Source organism: Physeter macrocephalus, chromosome 5, assembly GCF_002837175.3.
Source record: "Physeter macrocephalus isolate SW-GA chromosome 5, ASM283717v5, whole genome shotgun sequence".
Lineage (NCBI taxonomy): Eukaryota > Metazoa > Chordata > Mammalia > Artiodactyla > Physeteridae > Physeter > Physeter macrocephalus.
The window spans coordinates 13,549,047-13,569,025 of record NC_041218.1 but is presented as its reverse complement, the minus strand read 5'-3'; the positions used below and the strand labels follow the sequence as shown (position 1 = coordinate 13,569,025).

The 19,979-nt window shown below is 45.2% G+C and overlaps 1 protein-coding gene across 1 annotated transcript in view; it reads left to right on the top strand.

Annotated features, from left to right (window-relative positions):
- Positions 1-12,202: 12,202 nt before the first annotated feature.
- The window catches only part of TMEM178B (transmembrane protein 178B), a 380,965-nt gene continuing 373,188 nt past the window's right edge, over positions 12,203-19,979 (top strand). The window contains exons 1-2 of the mRNA XM_055084681.1: positions 12,203-12,584; positions 16,029-16,115. Of these exons, the coding sequence (XP_054940656.1) occupies positions 12,203-12,584; positions 16,029-16,115 (469 nt within the window). The remainder of the gene's footprint in view (positions 12,585-16,028; positions 16,116-19,979) is intronic.

The following is a 19,979-nucleotide window of genomic DNA, read 5'->3' as shown; positions in this document are numbered from 1 at the left end:
GGGAAGCAGCCGCATAGCACAGGGAGATCAGCTGGGTGGTTTGTGACCACCTAGAGGGGTGGGATAGGGAGGGTGGGAGGGAGGGAGACGCAAGAGGGAAGAGATATGGGAACATATGAATATGTATAACCGATTCACTTTGTTGTAAAGCAGAAACTAACACACCATTGTAAAGCAATTATACTCCAATAAAGATGTTAAAAAAATAATAATGTCTTTAGCCACTGAAATTCTCTGGCATTCTATTAGTCTTCTCAGGTTGCCATAACAATGTACTACAGACTGCGTGGCTTAAACAACAGATATTTATTTTCTCATGGTTCTGGAGTCCAGGAAGCCTCAGATCAAAGTGCTGGTCACTCAGGTTCCTGGTGAGGGCTCTCTTCCTGGCTTGTAAATAGCTGTCTTCTCTCTAGGTCCTCATATGTCCTCAAAAGGGAGAGAGAGAGAGAGTGAGAGAGGGCTTCCTTTTTTTCCAGTCCTTTTGGATTAGGGCCCCATTCTTATGGCCTTATTTAAACCTGGTTACTTCCTAAAGAGCCTATCTCTAAATACAGTCACATTGAGGGTTAGGGTTTCAACATACGAATTTTTGGTGTACACAAACAGTCTATAACCGTCTTATACCCTGCTTTATTTTTTTTTCTAGAACATTTATCATCTTCTAAAATACTAGATGATTTGTTTATTTACTAGTTTGCTATTACTCGCCTCCCACAACTAGAATATACGCTCTATGACGTCAGGGATCTTTCATTGTTTTTCATCGATGTTTCTTTAAGAACCACGTGTGTTTTCACATGGCAAGTGTAGAACAAATGAATGAGGTCAGCAACCACAGCTATGAAGGGGAGAAGAGAGAAGAAAGAAAAGAGGAGAGAGAGAGAGAGAATTAACTGTAACTGCTGGTAATGTACAGAAAATCCCAGGAAATAGCAATATCTCATAAGGGAAATTGGGGCGTATCTTACCCCAGAACTGCTAATACTCTGTGCTGCAACATGTGGATCACTTTATCTGATCAGGCCTGATGTGATGAAGACACTCGGCATTATAGTTCAAACTGTGTCCCTTTGAGTTGCTATGGGGACCATGGTGTCTTAGTCTGTTTGGGCTGCCAAAACAAAATACCATCCAACTGGAAGGCTAAACAACAGAAATTTAATTTTTGTCACCATTCCGGAGGCTAGATGTCTAACATCAGAGTGCCGGCACAGTTGCGTTCAGGTGAGGGCTCTCTTCCTGGCTTGCAGTTGGCTGCCTTCTCTCTGTGTCCTCACATGGCAGAGAGAGAGAGGAAGCAAGCTATTTGGTGTCTGATCCCATCATGGGGGCCACAACCTCATGACCTCCCAAGGCCTTATCTCCAAATACTCTCACACTGGGGGTCAGGACTTCAACATATGAATTTTCTGAGGATATAAACATTCAGTCCATAGCAGATGAAATAGCAGGTGGTCAAGGACTCACAGGATCTGGACTCATGAGATGTCAGGTCAGGGAGTAGAACAGGATGCTGTCATGACTCCTCAGTCCAGGAGGTCGATGCCTGGAAAACCTCGGGGTATTGCATTGGCCGGGTGGCATTGCAGTGCACCTGTACTGGTCAAAGCCTGCCTGGGAAACGTGTGTCTACTCATCACATTTCCATATCCTGTGGAATGGGTGTCCCCAAGAGGGCTAATTTCATACAAACCACGTGTGCCATGATTTTTGGTGAATGATTAGATCAGGTTTCTTGTTCTTTTTATTTATAAAAAAAATCCTGGGGCTCCTGGGGAAGAATTACAGAGTCTGAGAAGCAGATATCACACAGTTTAAAATATTGTGGCTTTAAAAAAATACTTATGAGATGGACTTCCCTGGTGGCGCAGTGGTTAAGAATCCTCCTGCCAACGCAGGGGACACGGGTTCGAGCCCTGGTCTGGGAAGATCCCACATGCCGCGGAGCAACTAAGCCCGTGTTCCACAACTACTGAGCCTGTGCTCTAGAGCCCGCGAGCCACAACTACTGAGCCTGCGCTCCTAGAGCCCGTGCTCCGCAATAAGAGAAGCCACCGCAATGAGAAGCCCGCGCACCGCAATGAAGAATAACCCCCGCCCCGCCGCCGAGTCGCCACAACTATAGAAAGCCCATGCGCAGCAACGAACATCCAGTGCAGCCAAAAATAAATACATACATACATACATACATACTTATGAGAGACAAATTATCACAGAAAAATAGCTATTCTCACTAGTAGATTTTTACAGATGCACTTTAGAATTATTTTCCAATAAATACCTAGGTTTCAATAAAACCTATTGAAATTATGATTGGAACTGTGGTAAATATATGAATGATTTTGTAAAGCATTGGCATTTTAACAGTATTGAGTTGTTTCATTCAGGAACATGGTAGGTTTCTACATCTTTTCAGGTCATTTATGTCTATCGATAAAATTTTGTGGTTTTCTTCATATAAAGCCTTCACTTTCTTTGTAACTGTTACACTTAAGTATATTATAGGGTGTTTTTTGTTTGTTTGTTTGTTGTTGTTACTGTGCATAGGATACTTTTCCAGTAGTTGTTCTAACAATTAGTTGCTGTTATATTAGAATGTATTGATTCCTGTGTATGTTTCTCATATCAGGCCACCTTATTGAACTCCCTTATTGGTGTTAATAGTTTTTTGGTTTTTTTCTTTTGAGTTTTCATTACCACCTCCCCCCACCCCGCCCCAATATTAAATAGTGGTGGTAGAGAGGGCAGACTTGTCTTGGTCCTGATTTTATGGAAATATCCCCTCTGGGCCAGTCCATCCTGGCCTGTTTGCCCTCAGATTTGTTCCTTGATTTTCCTTGCTCAGTTCTACTGCAGGGGGCTGACATTTGTAGGCTACATATCCTGAGGCTCCCATGTCAGCTGGTGTCCATCTGGGTTCAGCCAATGGGAGGTCCTGGTAAGAGATTAATGAACGAAAGAAAGGGAGCATCCAGAGTATCTCTCCCCTATTCTCTGCCGCAGGTAACAACTCCAGCCACAGCTGCCTCAATTCATGGTTCCAGCTCTGGCCAGTCAAGTGTTTCCATGGTTCCAGCATCTGTTGGGTGAATCTGGTTCCTGGGCTCAGGACCTCTTTTTGTTCCTCCAGCTAGGCTGCCCTCAGTCCCCAGCAAGAGCGCCCTTGCCCTAGACCCCTTGTTTTAGAGCGCCCACATATCACAAACACACACCAAATAACTGTTGAATACCTCATGGTTGCCTTTATGTCTTGGGATCTGGCATCGGTACTGGCATAGCGTGGCTCGCAACCCAAAACATCTGTTCTTCTGGTTAACACAGAACAGGCCCCAAGGAGATGCTTTTCTATACCTCTTGCCCTGTGTCCTCAAAACAAAAGACAACTGCATCTGAATGCCTTTAAGTTGCGCGGGTTGAGTTGCTGCTGATGTTGGCGATAGATACTGCTTCAGAGTGCTGAGAGGATCTGAGGGTGGAGGCACTTTGATAAAAGAAAAGGTGAAATGATTAACTTGTCAAAGCCTTCCTCCCAGATAGCAGGCCCACAGTAGATTTTTGAATAAGGAAGTATCATTTCCCAGGAGTGATGAGCATCCATTTTCTTGCTTCCCTTTGTGTTCCAATTCATGGCTCTGGAGTTACACATGAATTAGCGTGGTAATTTGAACAGTAGCACACGGTAACTGAGGAACTTTTTACAATATTATGCTCTTGCAATTCATATTGTTCTTAAACTACAAGTGTATTTCTCTAGACCTAATCTGAATTTTGGCCCCCAATCCAGAAATATTCTTTATAACTTGTGTGGAACATAGTTTGAATTTGTTTCTAGCTATGTGGCCTCAACTGAGCCAATAGTCATGAAGTTCTTTGGGGAAACTCAAAGAGTATTTAGGATGTGTCTTGAATCTATCCATAGATGAAATACGTTTAAATTTGACTTTATAGCCACTTAAGACACATAATGGAAATGTCAATTAAATGTTGTTAAAGCCATTAAATTTAATTGAGAAAGGATATAAGATATACTAGGATAGCTAAATGAAACAATAGAAGAAGATCTTTAAATACAGAGCAAAATGTGGTCTTTGGTGGAAAATGAAACTAGCTTTGGATTTGTGCTATCCAAAAGTTTTTGATACGAACTGTTGCTTGCTATTTTTAATATGAAAAAGCATATCTAAATTGGGCAATTTCTCACTTAAAGGGATTAGAAATATTTTAAAATTGTAAAGAAAATGGTTTTCTAAGTAGAAATGAGCTATGTAGAACCAAAAGTGATATTCCAATAAAATATAAGGAAATTAGAACAAGGAAATGCAAATGTTTTTATGACTTTAAAGAAGATTCACATACAATTAATCCCAAAGTAATGTCTGTAGTAACTATTTTCCAACCATTATTGATCAAGTTATGGTCTTGTAGGGAGATCTGAATAAATTAAGCAATGTGCTGCGATTTTTGGTTTTCTTCATTCTGACATTTAAATATTTGAAAGAAGAACTTAGTAAATATTGTGTGGATATAGATGTAACTTTAAGAGATAGTAAAAATCATGCTGTATGTGATAATGATTTATATGGTGAAAGTAATAGTATTTTTTGCATTAATTTGTCATATGTGATTGTTACAGTGCTTGAATGTAACATGTAAAATTCCAAATGTAAGTATTGCTTTAAGAATTTTATTGACACTTTCAATAGAAGTGTTATTGCCTCAGTAAAGTTTCTCCAAATTGAAATTAATTAAAAAAAAAACTACCTAGAAACTACAGTGAATCAAAAACAGTTGTCAAAAGCATTTGGCATTATCATCCATGGAATATAATGTTATGTGAAAATCCTGGTTATAACAATAGAATGATTTTTCTGAAATAAAAGTCAGAAGATTAAGTCTTATGATACACATATTACAAGTTAATTATGAAGTCTTTATTTTACTCACCTTCACGTTGTTGGCCCATCAGTGCATGAGCAATCATAATTAATTTGGTTGTCTTTGATAGTTTGCCAACTTTTTTTCATACAAAAACCATAACTTTACACATATTTGAAATTTCTGTCATCATAAAGGTATTTGTCAGGTAGAACGATAGAAAATTTTTAGTTAACAATTTGTCATTTGACTTTTGCCTTTTAAACATTTAGACATATGGTATGTGGGCCTCCATTTGTATGCTTGCCCTGAGCTCTTTGTTAGGGGTGATCCTGCCTTCAGCTGAGGGGTGGTAGTGGCTTTTTGCTATCAACTTCCTGTTGCCTGCTTGGCTCTTGGTTCTTCCATCATCCTTTAATTTTGCACAACTAAGCAGACACGTGAATATTTTCTTATGTCCCTTTCTTTTTTACATGAAAGGTAAAGTCATGGGTTAAATAGTGTCCCCCCCAAAAGGTATGTTGAAGTCCTTATCCTCACGCCCTCAAAATATGGCCTTATTTAGAAATAGTGTCATTGTAGATGTAATTAGTTAAGATGAGGTTATGCTGGAGTAGGCTAGCCTCTTAATCCAACGAGACTAGTGTCCTTATAAGAAGAGAGAAATTTGGAGACAGAGGAAAGGATGATGTGAGAGATGTTCATGTGCTGACACAAGCAAAGACAGGAGTGAAGCGTCTATAAACTGGGAAATGTCAAGAATTGCCAGCAGACACTGGAGGTCAGAAGAGGCCAGGAAGGATTGTCCCCTACAGGTTCCAGAGGGAGCATGGTCCCGCTAACAACTTGATTTTGGACTTCTAGCCTCTAGGACTGTGTGACGATACATTTCTGATGTTTTAAGACACAGAGTTTGTGATACGTTGTCATAGAAACACTAGGAAACTAATATAGGTAGTATAATGAATATACTCTTTGCCTGTTGTACAAGTGCTCTGCAGGCTAAATACCTAGAAGCACATCCGCTGGGTCATAACAAACCTGTGTTTTTCATATTAACAGCTACTCCAATTTGTCCTTCAGTGTGGCAGTGTCAGTTTACTCTCCTATCAGCCTTGCATGGGAGCACGTTTCCTTATGCCCTGGCCAGCACTTGACATTAACAGACATGTAATTTTTTCCCATCTGATGGGTAAAAAGCAGTATTTAAAAAAAATTGTATTCCCTGATTACTAGTGAGATTGAGTTTTTTCCCATATGTTAATTTCCCATTTGAATTTCTTCTGTAAATTGTCTTTTTATAACCTTTGCCCGGTTTCCTGTTGTGTTATTTGTTTTATTCCTACTAGTTTGAAATACTTCTTTATGCAGGAGATGATCTTATTCATTTTAAACCATTCCTAGTATAGGAAGAGCTTTTAAATATCAAGAATGTTTGTTGGGTTTAATTGGTTGTCTTTTCAGCTTCTAGTGAGATGATCAAATGATATTTATTTGACCTATTGATATGAGGCACCTGTAATTGTAAGAACTTTAAAAAGCAGAGCAGTTAAATATTTATGGGCAAGAGGAGTGATGCCAATGTGGGGCTTTTCAAAATATGTTTAGAGGGCTGCCTGGTTAGAACAGAGGGTGTGTCTAAGGGAATGTGATGGTCAGCTTTAGAAAATTGGCTGAAACCTTTGTGGGGCTTTATGTGGGTTACGGAGTTTGAACTTTACTGTACAGGCAAAATGAAATCACTGCAGAATTTTGAGTAGAGGACTGTAGAATTTAAGACGATTAATACGATGCTGTGGTGGAGGAAGATGAAAATAAAAGCAAGGAGAGGACTTAGAAACCCAGGGGTGAGATGAAAATAACCTTTTGCCATAATGACCCTAATAAGGAAAAAAAGGAGGAAGGTAGGTAAGCACACCAATATGACTCTGATGAGGAAGAAGGTCTGATTAGGAAGAAGGTCTTCGTAAGGAAAGAAGTGTACCTATTCAAGCATAAGTACTAGCGTGTCACAGACTTGGGGGACTTTGTCAGGAGGGCTAAAGTGGAAGATAACTTTTGGGTTTCAAATAATGTCCAAGTTGTGCAAGTTGTGCAAAGTTAATTAGGAAAATAGAAATAAGAATATACAGAGGGCCTTTTCTCTGGGCAATGATGTGATATTGATGGACGGCTAAGAGAAAGCACACCTCATCAACCTTTATTTTGCTTCCAATTGGCAATGTCAAGGAGAGTGGTTTTCAGACTGAAGGTGGGGTGTAGGGGAGAACAACTATGATAACTGAAGATAGTTCACAATGGGTGAAAAAATTATAGGAGAGCATCTATCTGCTCTGTGTGAGCTGTACCCCAGGAAACTGAAAGAACTTTTAATGATACCTCTGAATCTCTGATGTTGACCTTGGAGAAAGCCGGGAGAATGTGAACTTAAAAATAGATGTGTGTGTATGCTTGTGTGTGTGTGTGCAAATAGAATCCCAAATTTCAAAAATGTAGATTTCACAAATTGCAAATGATCTTAATGTCATTTCGGGGCAGGATCCTAGGATAGCATTCCAAAGGGATGACTTGTAGTCTCCTAGAAGAGGAGGTGAGGATCATTGGTTCTACATGGGTCACGCCATGACTGTTAGATACAGGAGCACTATTTGATGCAAGAAGCACTAACAATCAGGAGGTATCAGAAACCCAGTAGGAGCAACCACAAGGACGAAATGAAGAAAGAATATTTAGCTTGGAGGGAAGAAGGCTTAGAGAGAACATGATGGCTGATGTCAAATATGAGAAAGACCATTATATGGACGAGGGATCAGGTATCTGTGGGCTTCTCGAAGGCCAATGGGTAGGATTCCAGGGACCTAGGATAAGACTTAGGATAAGGAAGACCTGTGTTACCACATGCACCACGCAGTAGTGCTTTCCAAGACAGTGATTTTTCTTTTTCTTTTTAAAAAGATTTATTTATTATTTATTTATTTTTGGCGGTGTCGGGTCTTAGTTGCGGCACACGGGATCTTCCTTGAGGCATGTGGGATCTTTTGTTGCGGCGCGGTCTTCTCTCTAGCTGTGGTGTGTGGGTTTTCGCTCTCTAGTTGTGGCGCGTAGGCTCCAGGGCGTGTGGGCTCTGTAGTCTGCGGCGCGTGGGCTCTCTAGCTGAGGCGCGCGAGCTCAGTAGTTGTGGCGCGCGGGCTTAGTTGCCCCACAGCATGTGGGATCTTAGTTCCCTGACCAGACATCGAACCCGCATGCCCTGCATTGTAAGGCGGATTCTTTACCACTGGACCACCAGGGAAGTCCCCCAAGACAGTGATTTTTCCATCACTGCGAGTGTGCTAGCAGAAGCCGGTCAGTCCCTTTTTTGGGAAATGTTCTTGAAGAGATTCATGCGTTATTGTGTGGGTAAATCTAAAGTTCCCTCCAATTTTGAGCTTCTGTGATCCTAGACCAGTGTAGGTGCGAATGGGAAGGATTAGGTTGGAAATACAGAGACTGTGAAGCCGTAACTGATGAGGAATCGGAAGAAGACAGAGGGAAGAAATATAGATCACTCAATTGAGAAAAGAAAATCCTGTAGTCATATAGTCTACAGGAAGAATCCACCATCTTTTTAGCCCCAAAGACCAGGATCATCTCCAAACGGTTTAGGGCTGTCCAAGAACATTGCACTTTAAAGAAGGCCTCTAATCAGTGTCTTTCATAGGGTTTTGGGGATGGAGGACAAACATTTCGAAATACAATTTTAATGATGTTCAGAAAAGATGATGACATTGTGCATTTGGGTCCCTTCCCCCCCGCAGGACTGCTTAGGAGGACCATGAGGGAGGGGCAAGGCACATCACTGGAAGCAGGCCTAAGGCACAGGCCAGGAGAAAAAGTTAAAAAGCAAGAGCAAGAAAGGAGTGGAATAATGGCAGAGAGAGGAAGGATACAGACAAAATGAACAAGTACATTTATTGCGAATAGCAGCTGCCTGGGCTTCCAGAGGTCTCAGGGGCACCTCTTTCAGCTGGTTCTCAGGAGCAGGGGAGTTGGGTACCAGGAGACTGAGGCTCTACTGGTGGCTGTGCCCTAGCTTCCCGAGTGACCTTGTAGATGTCATTTCGCCTTTCTGCCTCCTTCCTATTGTCAAAGGCAGGCATACTGCTAACCTAAAAGTGCTCTGGGCTTTACCGAAGAAAATAGCTCCAGAAATTTAAGACATTGCCTGCCTGTGTACGAAGTGTCTGCACTTGTTTCTGTTTTTTTCAGGGTTGAGGGAGGGAGAGCGGGTAAGAGGAGTGTAGAAAGAAAGAGAAGACATTGTGGCCAAAGTCGCTTAGCTCTGCCTTAGCTCGCGGGACCGGGATCTGGCAGAGGGGACATGCCTGCAGCCCGCGACCAGCCGGGCACCCAAGAACCGAGCGGACATCCTCGGGCTCTGCTGCCCCTTCAGCGATTCCCATTGCAGCATCAGGGACGAAAAGCGAGGCACGCCCCTCCCCCACTAGATGGCACTGAAACGCCTTGTTCGCGATTTTCAAAATGCAGGAAGGAGGAAAAAAGACAAAAAGAATATGGTGGAGGTGCGCTCATTTTGGATCGCAGGCCCAGTTGTTCAAAGCAGGGTGCCGGACCCTCTCTTTCTCCCCAGGGCAGCTCTTTACCCGGCAGTGCAGGCCCTCGGCTTTGGAGTGAGGGTGAAAATGAGGGGTGAGGCTTAGAGTGAAGAACCTAAGGTTTCGACCTGGGAGGGAGGCTCCCAGCCCTGCGGCGCCGTCTCACGTGAGCCGGGCGGTGTGTGTAGGGGGGATGAAGCTGGGCTCGCTCGGGGCCCACTCGCTCAAAGTCTGGGTCTACCCGCGACACCTCTCGGAGCCCTTGCAGAGCCCAAATCCAGCCCCCACCCGGATACGGACAAAGCCCGCACCGAGGTTTCATATAACCCCACTTCCCCTCCTCAAAGCGCGAGCCCCTGGGCGTTTTCAAAATGCCTATTAAGCACCCCCCCACCATGAAAATTCTGTTCCTCTTCTCTGGAAAGGATCAGTCCATTTTCTTTTTTCTTTTCCCGCTGAGGAGGGAGGTGGAGGCAAGTGGAGGTGGGTGTGTGTCAGGGTGTCTGGCGCTGGCGTGGGGCTGGACCGGGGCTGGCGGCGACAACTCCGCGGACACGCGTTCAGCCCCCGGTGGAAACGCCTGTAGCTAATAGGATAGCGCTTGTGGCTTTCTGGGGAAAACAAAGCTCGAATACAATCCAGGACATCAGCGACCGAAACCGGGGATGCAGGGAACTTCCTCAGCCCCTCTGAATGCCGACTCCGCAATAAGCAGTCTTTTCTTCGATTGAAGGGAATTTTCCACTACTGAAAAGAGATAAACAGGAGATGGAGGCAACATCCCTAATTTAATACTAACGCGTGTAAACATGCTACATACCACATATATGTATATGTGCGTAAATATCGATGTGGTTGGGCACAAACCTCTCTAGACACCATTGACTTGCCTGGTCACAGAATAAGGCTTAGACATTTTGCCTGGGAAATGGTGCACTTTATCTTTAAGAATGCTAGAAAAATAAGAGATGAGGCTCACGTTGCACGGATGACATCACTAGCTTTTGGCTGCGCGCTCCGTGTTCTCGGCTGTGGGGTTTAGCCCAGGCTGCAGCGCCCGGCGCCCGAGCGAGCACAGCAGCGGCTTCCTACAGCGCCCGCCACCGGGCGATGCGATTTCCCGAGCCTCCCGGGCGCAGCCTGGGCTCTCGCTCCCCGGCACCGGCCGAGACCGCAAGGCCCCGGAGCCGCCGCGGCTAGAGGAGGCGGCCGGGAGGGGAAGCTGAGCGACCCAGCCTCCCTCCCCCACCCTCGCCCCATTCACCTCGGCGACCACCTCGCCGGGAGCCTGATCGTGGAACGCCGAGGCTAGGATGAGATTCTCTGCACGCTGCCGAGCGAGCCGGCACCTCAGCTCCTGGGTGGGCTGCGAAGAAAATGCTGCAGTCTGAGAGCGGCTGACCCCAGTTGGGCAGCGCAGAGGGGGTGCTAGAGTGCCGGGGCTCAGGTGTAAGGAGAAGGGGGCGGATTGTGTTGAAGGGCCGGGGCAGTTGTTTTTCTGGGTACCAGCAGCTCCCGGGCAGCACGTTCCCGGGGCTACCCGGGAGCCAGATGAAGTGAGGCGGAGGCGCCGCGGGAGAGGCGGGTCTGAAGGTGGCCGGGTGGACACTCCAGGAAGAAGACGGCACTGGGCAGGGCGGCATGACGGCCCGGGGGCTGGCTGCTTGGCTGGCGGGGCGCAGCCATCGCGCGACCTGTCCATGGTGTTGAAGGCGCCCTGCGCCGAGCTCCGCGAGCCCCGCGTGGTGCGCCCTGCCGGGTGCGCCCTCCTCGGCGCAGCCCGCCTCTCGCGCCCGCGAGCTGCCGCCCCGTCGCCGCAACCCCCCGGCCAAGGCTCGTTCGGTAACGCCGTCTGGGTGACCGCACCGTCGGCCCGAGGGGCCGCCTGAATGGCGAAGCAAGAGGCAGACGACCCGGGAGCTCGCGGGGGAAAGTCGGCCGAGACCGCGCGCCGACTGGGAGCCCGCCTCTGAGCGCAGCGCGCTGGCCAGAAGGAGCAAAGGACCTGCTGGTGACCAGAGGACAGAGACTTTTAAAACGCCTGACCCAGAGAGGAAGAACATTTCTTCTCTCGCAGACCGGAAGGGAGAGAGGGCTGAGAGGGAGACCCAGGCGGGACGCAGGGCAGGCAGCCCTGGCATCTGGAGGTTTCCTTCGCCGGCCGGCCGCATCGCGGGTGTTTCAGTGCGTCCTGTCGTCTAGCGGCTCCTCCTGATAGACACCCTCCCCCACCCCCCCACCCCCCTCCCAAGAAAGCCAAGCGAGTGGGTCCCATCGCCACCCTACACAAAGAAAGCCCAGGAGCCCCGCCGCGGCCGAGGGCACTCGGTGTTTGGTTTCCGGCCCGAGGGCAGCGTCGCCCGAAGCCCGGCTGAGTGCGGCCGCGGCCGTTTCGGAGCAGTCGCTTCCTGCCGAGCCGGGAGGGGGCGGGAGGCGGCCGTGTCTGGCTCGCCGCCGCCTGAGGCTGCACCTGCTCCGCAGGATGCGCAGAGGCTTGCCGGAGCCTCTCCGGATGAGAACTTTTTAGGCTGCCCGCCCGCGTTCCCGCAGTCTCTGGGCTGCGCACCGGCAGCCGGGGGCCGAGGGGACGCCGCTGCGCGAGCCCCCCTCCCGCCCCCTCCCCTCCCCCTCCTTGGCTCGGCAGCCCGCCCGCAGCTGTGTTCCGGGCGCGCGGAGGGAAGGCGAGGCTGCGGCGGGTCATGCCCACGGTGTAGCCGCGAAGCGGAGGCATGGCTGCCGGAAGGTTCCTGCTCTACACGGGCCTCTCGCTAGCGCTCTGCGCCCTGGGCATGCTGGCCGTGGCCGTCTGCTCAGACCACTGGTACGAGACGGACGCCAGGAAGCACAGGGACAGGTGCAAGGCCTTCAACACGCGCCGGGTCGACCCTGGCTTCATTTACAACAATAACAACAACTTGCCGCTCCGCGCCAGCCGCTCGCGCCTGGACCGCTGGGAGGGCACACTCCTCCGGTCCCGGAATCGCCGGCAGCTCTTCGCCATGAGCCCCGCCGACGAGTGCAGCCGGCAGTACAACTCCACCAACACGGGCCTCTGGAGGAAGTGCCACCGACAGGGCTTCGACCCGGAGATCGCAGCCCTGATTCGGAAAGGTAAGCGCTCGCCGCGAAGCGTGGCGCTGCGGAGAGACCGGCGCCTCTGGGCCGGGCAGCCCTCTCCTCCCTTGCGCGGCCGCAGTCTCTCAGGCCTCCTGGTTCCAGGAGGTCAGGTTATCCAGGCTCGGCTGAGCCTTGCAGTGGCCAGATCTTGCCTCCGAGTAGCTGGTAATGGAGGCTTACCTCTCTCTACCCGGCCTCTTGTCTTGCGTTTTGTCTGGTGGGATTCCGGTAGAATCTCATGGTGCAGGGTTTTTACACAGGGAAATGGCTTCAGTAGTCTCTGAAAAGGAAGGGAATCTATAATGTTCTGCTTTTAGTAGAGGAAGCCCTTTAAGAGTGATTTGTCGGCGTAGACACACTCCTAGTTTTAATCTTTGTTTTAGATGTTGTTGAACTGATTCATCAAGGGAAATTTGGGAAAACATCTCACAGAGAAGGCCTTATTCATGCCGGAAGGGTTTAAGTGCTATGCTATACTGGGCATACTGCAGGCATTGGTCATATAAACATTAATAAATCACAGCCCCTGCCCTGTTTCACCCCCAAAGCCCGTTGACCTGTAGCATCATACCACAATTCTTGATTTCTCATTTTGAGAAAGTGGTTGACAAAAGTGTCTTATGCACATTGAATATGAGCAAGATCTAATAAGCACACAAAAAGTAGTTCTTCCAGCAGCACCAAAGTGGGTACTTCAGAGAAAAAAATACTGTTTTCAGAAGATTTGTATAAAAAATACCCAAAGTCTACCAAAACAGAAAACAAACTGCATTTGCTAATGATAAAAATTTGTCTGATACTTTAATATGATCACATAAATTTTTAAAAGTCTGTTCATCTGATGCAGTTTGTAAATCTTACATGATTTATACTTTGCGGACTATCCTGTTCCGTTAGCCTACTGAGATATTGTTTCGATGTATACTAACACTGCTCTGAAGAAGGGAATATGCATCCTGGAATATGCATTGATGGTAGCTGCACCCTGGAAGGTGTGGTGCAATTTTATAAGTCTTGTTCCCCGCACCTCCCTTCATTTTCTTCATCTATTAAGTGGTGATACCAAAGTGAAAACAATGATGTTATCTGCAAAGTCTTTGTGTCCAAGATACCAAGCAGTTTCTTAATGTCTCAATAATTATAATGCAAGTTTGCTGCTGTTTTTAAATCTTATATGTGAGAACTGATATTCTTTGATTTATAAAAACGTTGAAATGGATCAGAGAAAAATTGTTAATTTGAAAAAAAGTCAATTGTTTAAGAAAGACAAACAGTGGGTGTGGATTTAGATTTCGGTGGGGTAGGTCCAGAAAGAGAATCCATCTTAAGGTTTGTTTTACAGCTTCTGTAGAATGACGAGGGATTTTAGCTGATTTAGTTAAGAATGTGTTACTATTACAAATATCACATCTGCTTCGTGGTTAGACTCTTATTAGAGCAGGGTGTCCCGCTTGGAGCTCTACAACTTTGTCAAGCTGTACAGGATATTAGAGAATTGCAGAAGAGAACAACTTGTGTTTGCATTTAGAAGTGGGAAAACAAGAGGAAGCAGAATAGTTTTTGACAGTGGGTGACTTCGTAGCAGTTTTCAAATTCTCAGATTCAGAAAATGTTTTTTATGCATCATTTTTTGCTTTCATTAAAATTGGAATGGTAGGAAGTTAGCTGACATGTGAGGAAGAATTCATGTTAATAATGACTGAAAAACACTGGTAGGACTTGCTGAAGGACATTCTTGGATTTCCTTTCTTGAACATCTCCTGGAACAAGACTGGTATCCTTCTGTCTGGTACTGGTTAACCCCACTTAGAAAAAGGGGGATGGAATTCATGGCTTCTGGTGGTTCCATTGAGAGCTTTGATTCCATGTTGCTCTGCTTGGCGATCCGACTAGAAAGGTTGACTTGGTCTGTGCACCAGAGGGATTGGTTACCATAGTGACATGTTCTTCCGGTGAAGCTGGAAACACAGTGACAGGGAAAGGGGTAGGGGAAGGATGTACAACATTTTGACTTTGTATCGACTGATTTTTCATTGAAGCAACAGAAAATGGACCAGCAGGGGGATTGAATACACTGATACCTAGAGTTGGCAGGGCACTGTATTTCTCTTGAACCAATGCAAACACCGTTCCCCATCACCCAAAATACAGCAGTCACTGTCAGCTGCAAGCCCTTGCTTACCATGGCTGTTTTTGTCCATTTGACATTCTTGTTCGTTATTGAGATAGATGGCATGCCAGCCTTACAAATCTTGAGAGACTTCAGGTCACTATCTTCATTTTTAATCTCAAAACATAATCTTTGAAAGCCAGATCTGCTTTTTCTAAGTAGTGATGGACACATTTTGGAAATAAGTGCATCTTATATTAGGAGAATTCACAAGCAATTCCAATGGCACATAGAATGTAGCCTCTAGACTTACTGTTCCTTCTAGAAGTACAGATTTTAGAAGGAAGTTAAAAAATAAATTGATATCCCTATATTTACTTTTAGGACACCTTAGGGAAAGATATTTCTCTCATGGTATTCATTAGCAGCCTCAAAAGCTATCTTAGGCCTTTGTCTTTTTTGGAAACATCTTCGATTAAAATTCTGGAGATATGTGTTGGGCAGGGGGAAAGGGAAATCAGAGAAAAGACTGCTTAAAATCTGTCAATATTATGGGAAAATTAGAGATTTATCTAAATGATCATATAGCCCTAAAGAACTCAATCATTTGTTAAATCAATGTTCATTACATTAGAAAGTGCTGTTTTTGCATTTTACAATAAAACCACCTAATTAATAAGAAAACAAAAGTCAAATCCATATCTGATTTGAAGACAAAGTCCTTTGGATTCATATTCTTTCTGGAATCTGTTTCTTGCCCTGCTGACATGACTGTACCCACAAAAAGGCATTTCTGATCACTGTGTTTTTATTTGTTTGTCTTATTGAACCAGAAGTTCCTGGAGGGCAGGAAAGATAATCATTTGTAAAATACATCGACTAGATGCTTGGTACTTGGGAAATATACAAATTAGGTTCACAGAGACTTATCCATCAAGAGCTTATTCTAATTGTAGGAACACTGTGTGGGAATCCAAATAAAGGATTAGTCAGAAAATTGTGCTAGAAAATGAACCAGTGTAGCTCTCAGGGCAGGTTAATATTGCAACAGAGGCTACATAATTTAACAAGGAGGATTTCTTGAGCAAAAGCTTTGCTAAGGAATAGAGGTAACACAGTAGAGTTTTGGATAACGCACGTCATTGAAGAAACACATATCACGCACAATCATTATTTTTCACATTAGATAAGATTTTAATTGTTTCCTTTTCGAGGGTAGGATTGGGGTAGAGGGTGTAGCAAGGATCAGTCACTCTTGAATTCCCACCTGTGTCCGTACTCATGTCCTCTTGTCTTCCTGCTTTTCAACCTCATCTGTGTCTCCCTAGTAAGTCACTGCACTGGGGACAGATCAATGGCAGGATCAGCTTCTGAAATCCAAGAGACTTCCAGACCCTTAGGAGGACCAGCTACAGGTAGGATTTTGTTCCAGGGAACATGTATATTCTTTGGTTAGTACTGAAATCTTATATTGATATGGCTTGAAATCAGCAGGCCTTCAACTGAGACTCTAAGAACTTTTTTATTATTTGAAAATAAGCCTTATAATAGAATTTGACCTAAATGTTTTTCATAATCATGGAGTGATGGTCAATGTTCTGAAGCATATTTTAATAGAACATTGCACGTATTCACAAATTAATAATGTTACTCAGCAAATATTTACTGCACATGTATTATGGGATGGGCGCATATCACTAGAATGAAGAGAGAATAAGACCTGGTCCTTACAATTCCCGTAGTCTGCTAGTGTCACAGAGAATAAGTGACAAGTACAAGACACTGAGAGCAACAGAAACAGATGCAGAGAAACAGAGGAGGTGGTGCTGGATTGTGTCCGCAGTGGGATGAGGTCAGGCGGGAAGGAGTTAGGGAGAGTTGCCCTGAGGAAACGAAATTTGAACAAGATTTTCATGAAGTTTGGAGGTGGACGGGGAGGAAGGGCATTTCAGGCAAAGAGGCCGGCATATGCGCAGCCATGGAGGTGTGAACCAGCAGTTTGGCCGTGTGAGTGTTGATTTCTGGGGCGGGGGAGAGGAGCAGACCAACAGCTGGAGAGCAGGCGAGGGTCAAGTCAAGGAGCCTGTGAGCTCAGATCCCCTGCAGCAGTGCGGCCCATAGGATGGCCGCCAGCCACACGCGGCTACTTAACTTAAAATAACCAAAATTAAAAAAAATTTAAAAATCACTTCTTTATTCACATTGGTCCCATTACAGATGCTCAGTAGCTGTGTTTATCTAGTAGCCATCATTTCAGACAGTGCAGATTAGAGAATGTTTCCATCACCACAGAAAGTTCTGTGGGACAGGGCGACATGGAGCCTATAGCCTCTAAGAGCAAGTGCATACTTTATTTCAGATGAGGATAATTGAACACGGTAACTTGGGCTTAAATTTAAGAGTCTTATTCTACACCTGGAGAAACTTTGCTACTTGAATGTTTCACAGAAGGTTTTAGTTCATGGTCAGTTGTGCTAAATCTATATTTTATTAATTTTCCATGTTTTTCTTTTTAAATAAATTTAATTAATTAATTAATTTATTTATTTTTGGCTGCGTTGGGTCGTCGTTGCTGCACGTGGGCTTTTCTTTAGTTGTGGCGAGCGGGGGCCACTCCTCGCTGCGGTGCGTGGGCCTCTCAATACAGTGGCCTCTCCCGTCGTGGCACGCGGGTTCAGTAGCTGTGGCTCACGGGCTCCAGGCGCGCGGGCTTCAGTAGTTGTGGCGCACGGGCCTAGTTGCTCCGCGGCGTGTGGGATCTTCCCGGACCAGGGCTGGAACCCGTGTCCCCTGCATTGGCAGGCGGATTCTTAACCACCGCGCCACCAGCAAAGCCCCTAATTTTCCATGTTTGACTCACAGAATTCTCTTCTCTCCTTTCCCTCTCCTGACTCCATTAAAGTAACTTGCAAAGTTGCCTGGGTGGGAAGATTAATAGTAATCAGACTTGGTGGCAGGTACTCTGCTAAGAGTTTTACATATATTAGCTAACTTATTCGTCACAAATCTGCTCTGAAGTGGGTATTATTGTTATTTATCTCTATTCTACAGTTGAGGAGACTGAGACACACAAAGCTCCATTAACTTGCCACCGCTCATGATAAGGAAATGAAGTTGTCAGGATCTGAGTTCTGGCTCCTGGTTTGGAGACTCACCCACCACTCTACTGTCACCATAGAGTCTGTCGGGGCAGGGGTGGGGGGGGAAGAGGCTGGTATACTGATTCCCCAAACTAAAAAAGAAATAGGGTCCCTTTGCTGTACACCTGAAACTAACACAACTTTGTAAATCAACTTCAATAAGAAAGAAATTAAACTTGCTATTTCAAAGATATAACAAAATAGGAAGTAATTTTAGAATCCACAAAAGTGAGACCTGCTGGAGGACTCCAGCTTAGCACTGAGAGGAAGGTCATTTCAAAGCCAAGCGTCTCACCTTGCCTTGAGACCCGCCGACAGAAGCTTGTCCACCTTTTGTTCTGTGATTGTGAGGGTTTTTTTTTTTTTTTTTGAGTGTTCGTTTTGTTCACTGTGGTAGGTGCTGAGGTGATAGAAATGAAGGACATACACATCCATTCCACAAATATTTATTGACGGCCTAGAGGCTGGGTATTGTGGAGAAGCTTACGTTCCGTGGGGGGAGAGACAAACAATAAATACAGATGGAATAAAAAGAATATCTAATGAACTAATCAATATATAATATAATGTGCAGTAGTGAATGCTATGAAGTGTCTTTGCCCTTGGGAAGCACAAAGGGGAAGGTGGACAAGTAAGCCAAAAATTAAATAGTTGTATTAGTTTTGGTTTCATAATATCCAGAGGCTTTACCTGCTCACAGGCAGACACACACAAAACCCACGGTCTGTGTATAAGGTGTGCGTCCCCGTGCATATGTGTTATATGTGTGTTGGAGGAGAACAAAGAGTCATCATGTGGTTCTTGTCCTGAGGGAGCTTACGCTCCAGCTCACGGTTTCCCAAGTTCATTGTCACGTGTGGGTGGATCAGGCTTTTCTGCAGGAGGTCACGTCTGTATCAACTGGATCAGGAAGCAGCTGGTCAGGGAACTCAAGGGTGAGCTCATCTTACTGAACCAACAAAGTCGAGGGCCTTATTTCTGTTGCAGAAGGTGAGTTTATTTATTCTTTTGCTGTAGGGTAGGTAAGGATCAATTAGAAGATCGATTCTGTATATTCCACTTTGGATTGTCAGTTAAAAATATTTTCTCCTTCTTTGCTATTTGTAGGTGATCCTAGGCCTTCAGGCAGAATCCTAAACACACTCTGGGTTAGTTTGACCCTTCACACACACACACACACACACACACACACACACACACACACACACACCTCTGGGTTAGTTTGACCCTTCACACACACACACACACACACACACACACACACACACACACACAGGCACGCACGCACGCACGCACACATGCAGGTATCCATCTAGACATTAGACAGTAGAGTCACAAATGTTCATTCAGATGCAGATACTTTTATAACTACTTACCCCAAAAACTACACAGAGAGAGAAGGGAGTGCATGACTTGGTAGATGAGTGGACAGAACATTTATTCTAACATCTTGATTGGATGTCTGCTGTTTTTGAGGGAATGCATACATTCTTTTAAAGGACTTTGTTTCCTCATGTGTAAAAGGGTGGGTTTGGAGTGTAAAAATATGAAACCCTTTCACATTTGATGAGAAAGTTAAATTTATGTGATAGAGAGTAAGTAAAGGGTGAATGGTTGAGAGAAAGTGAAAGAGAGGGATGGGAAAGCAGGGGCAGGAAAGGGAGAGAAAGAGAGCAAAGTGAGAGACAGAGACAGAGATGCTTCTGAAGGGATCATGGCGGGCTGCCAGTTTGTAAAAGGAAGAGGTGGAAAACAAAGCAGCTAATTTCACACTAACGTAGGACCTTGTAATAAGAATTCACTATTTCTCTTTCTAATGATTTGAAATGCCATGTTGCAGATTGGGGTTAAAAATCTGAAAAGTTAATGGAGGAAGGTGGTGTTGGTAGCACAACAGTGTGGACAGACTTAATTCCACGGAGCCATACTCTTAAAAATGCTTAAGATGATAAAGTTTATGTTATTTGTGTTTTAACACAATTAAAATAAATAAATAAGTTAATTAAAAGAATTTAAAAACTTAATAGAGAAAGGAACTGGATTCCTGGTATGTAGGATGCTTCAAAACTGAGGATCTTGGGCTTCCCTGGTGGCGCAGTGGTTGAGAGTCCGCCTGCCGATGCAGGGGACACGGGTTCG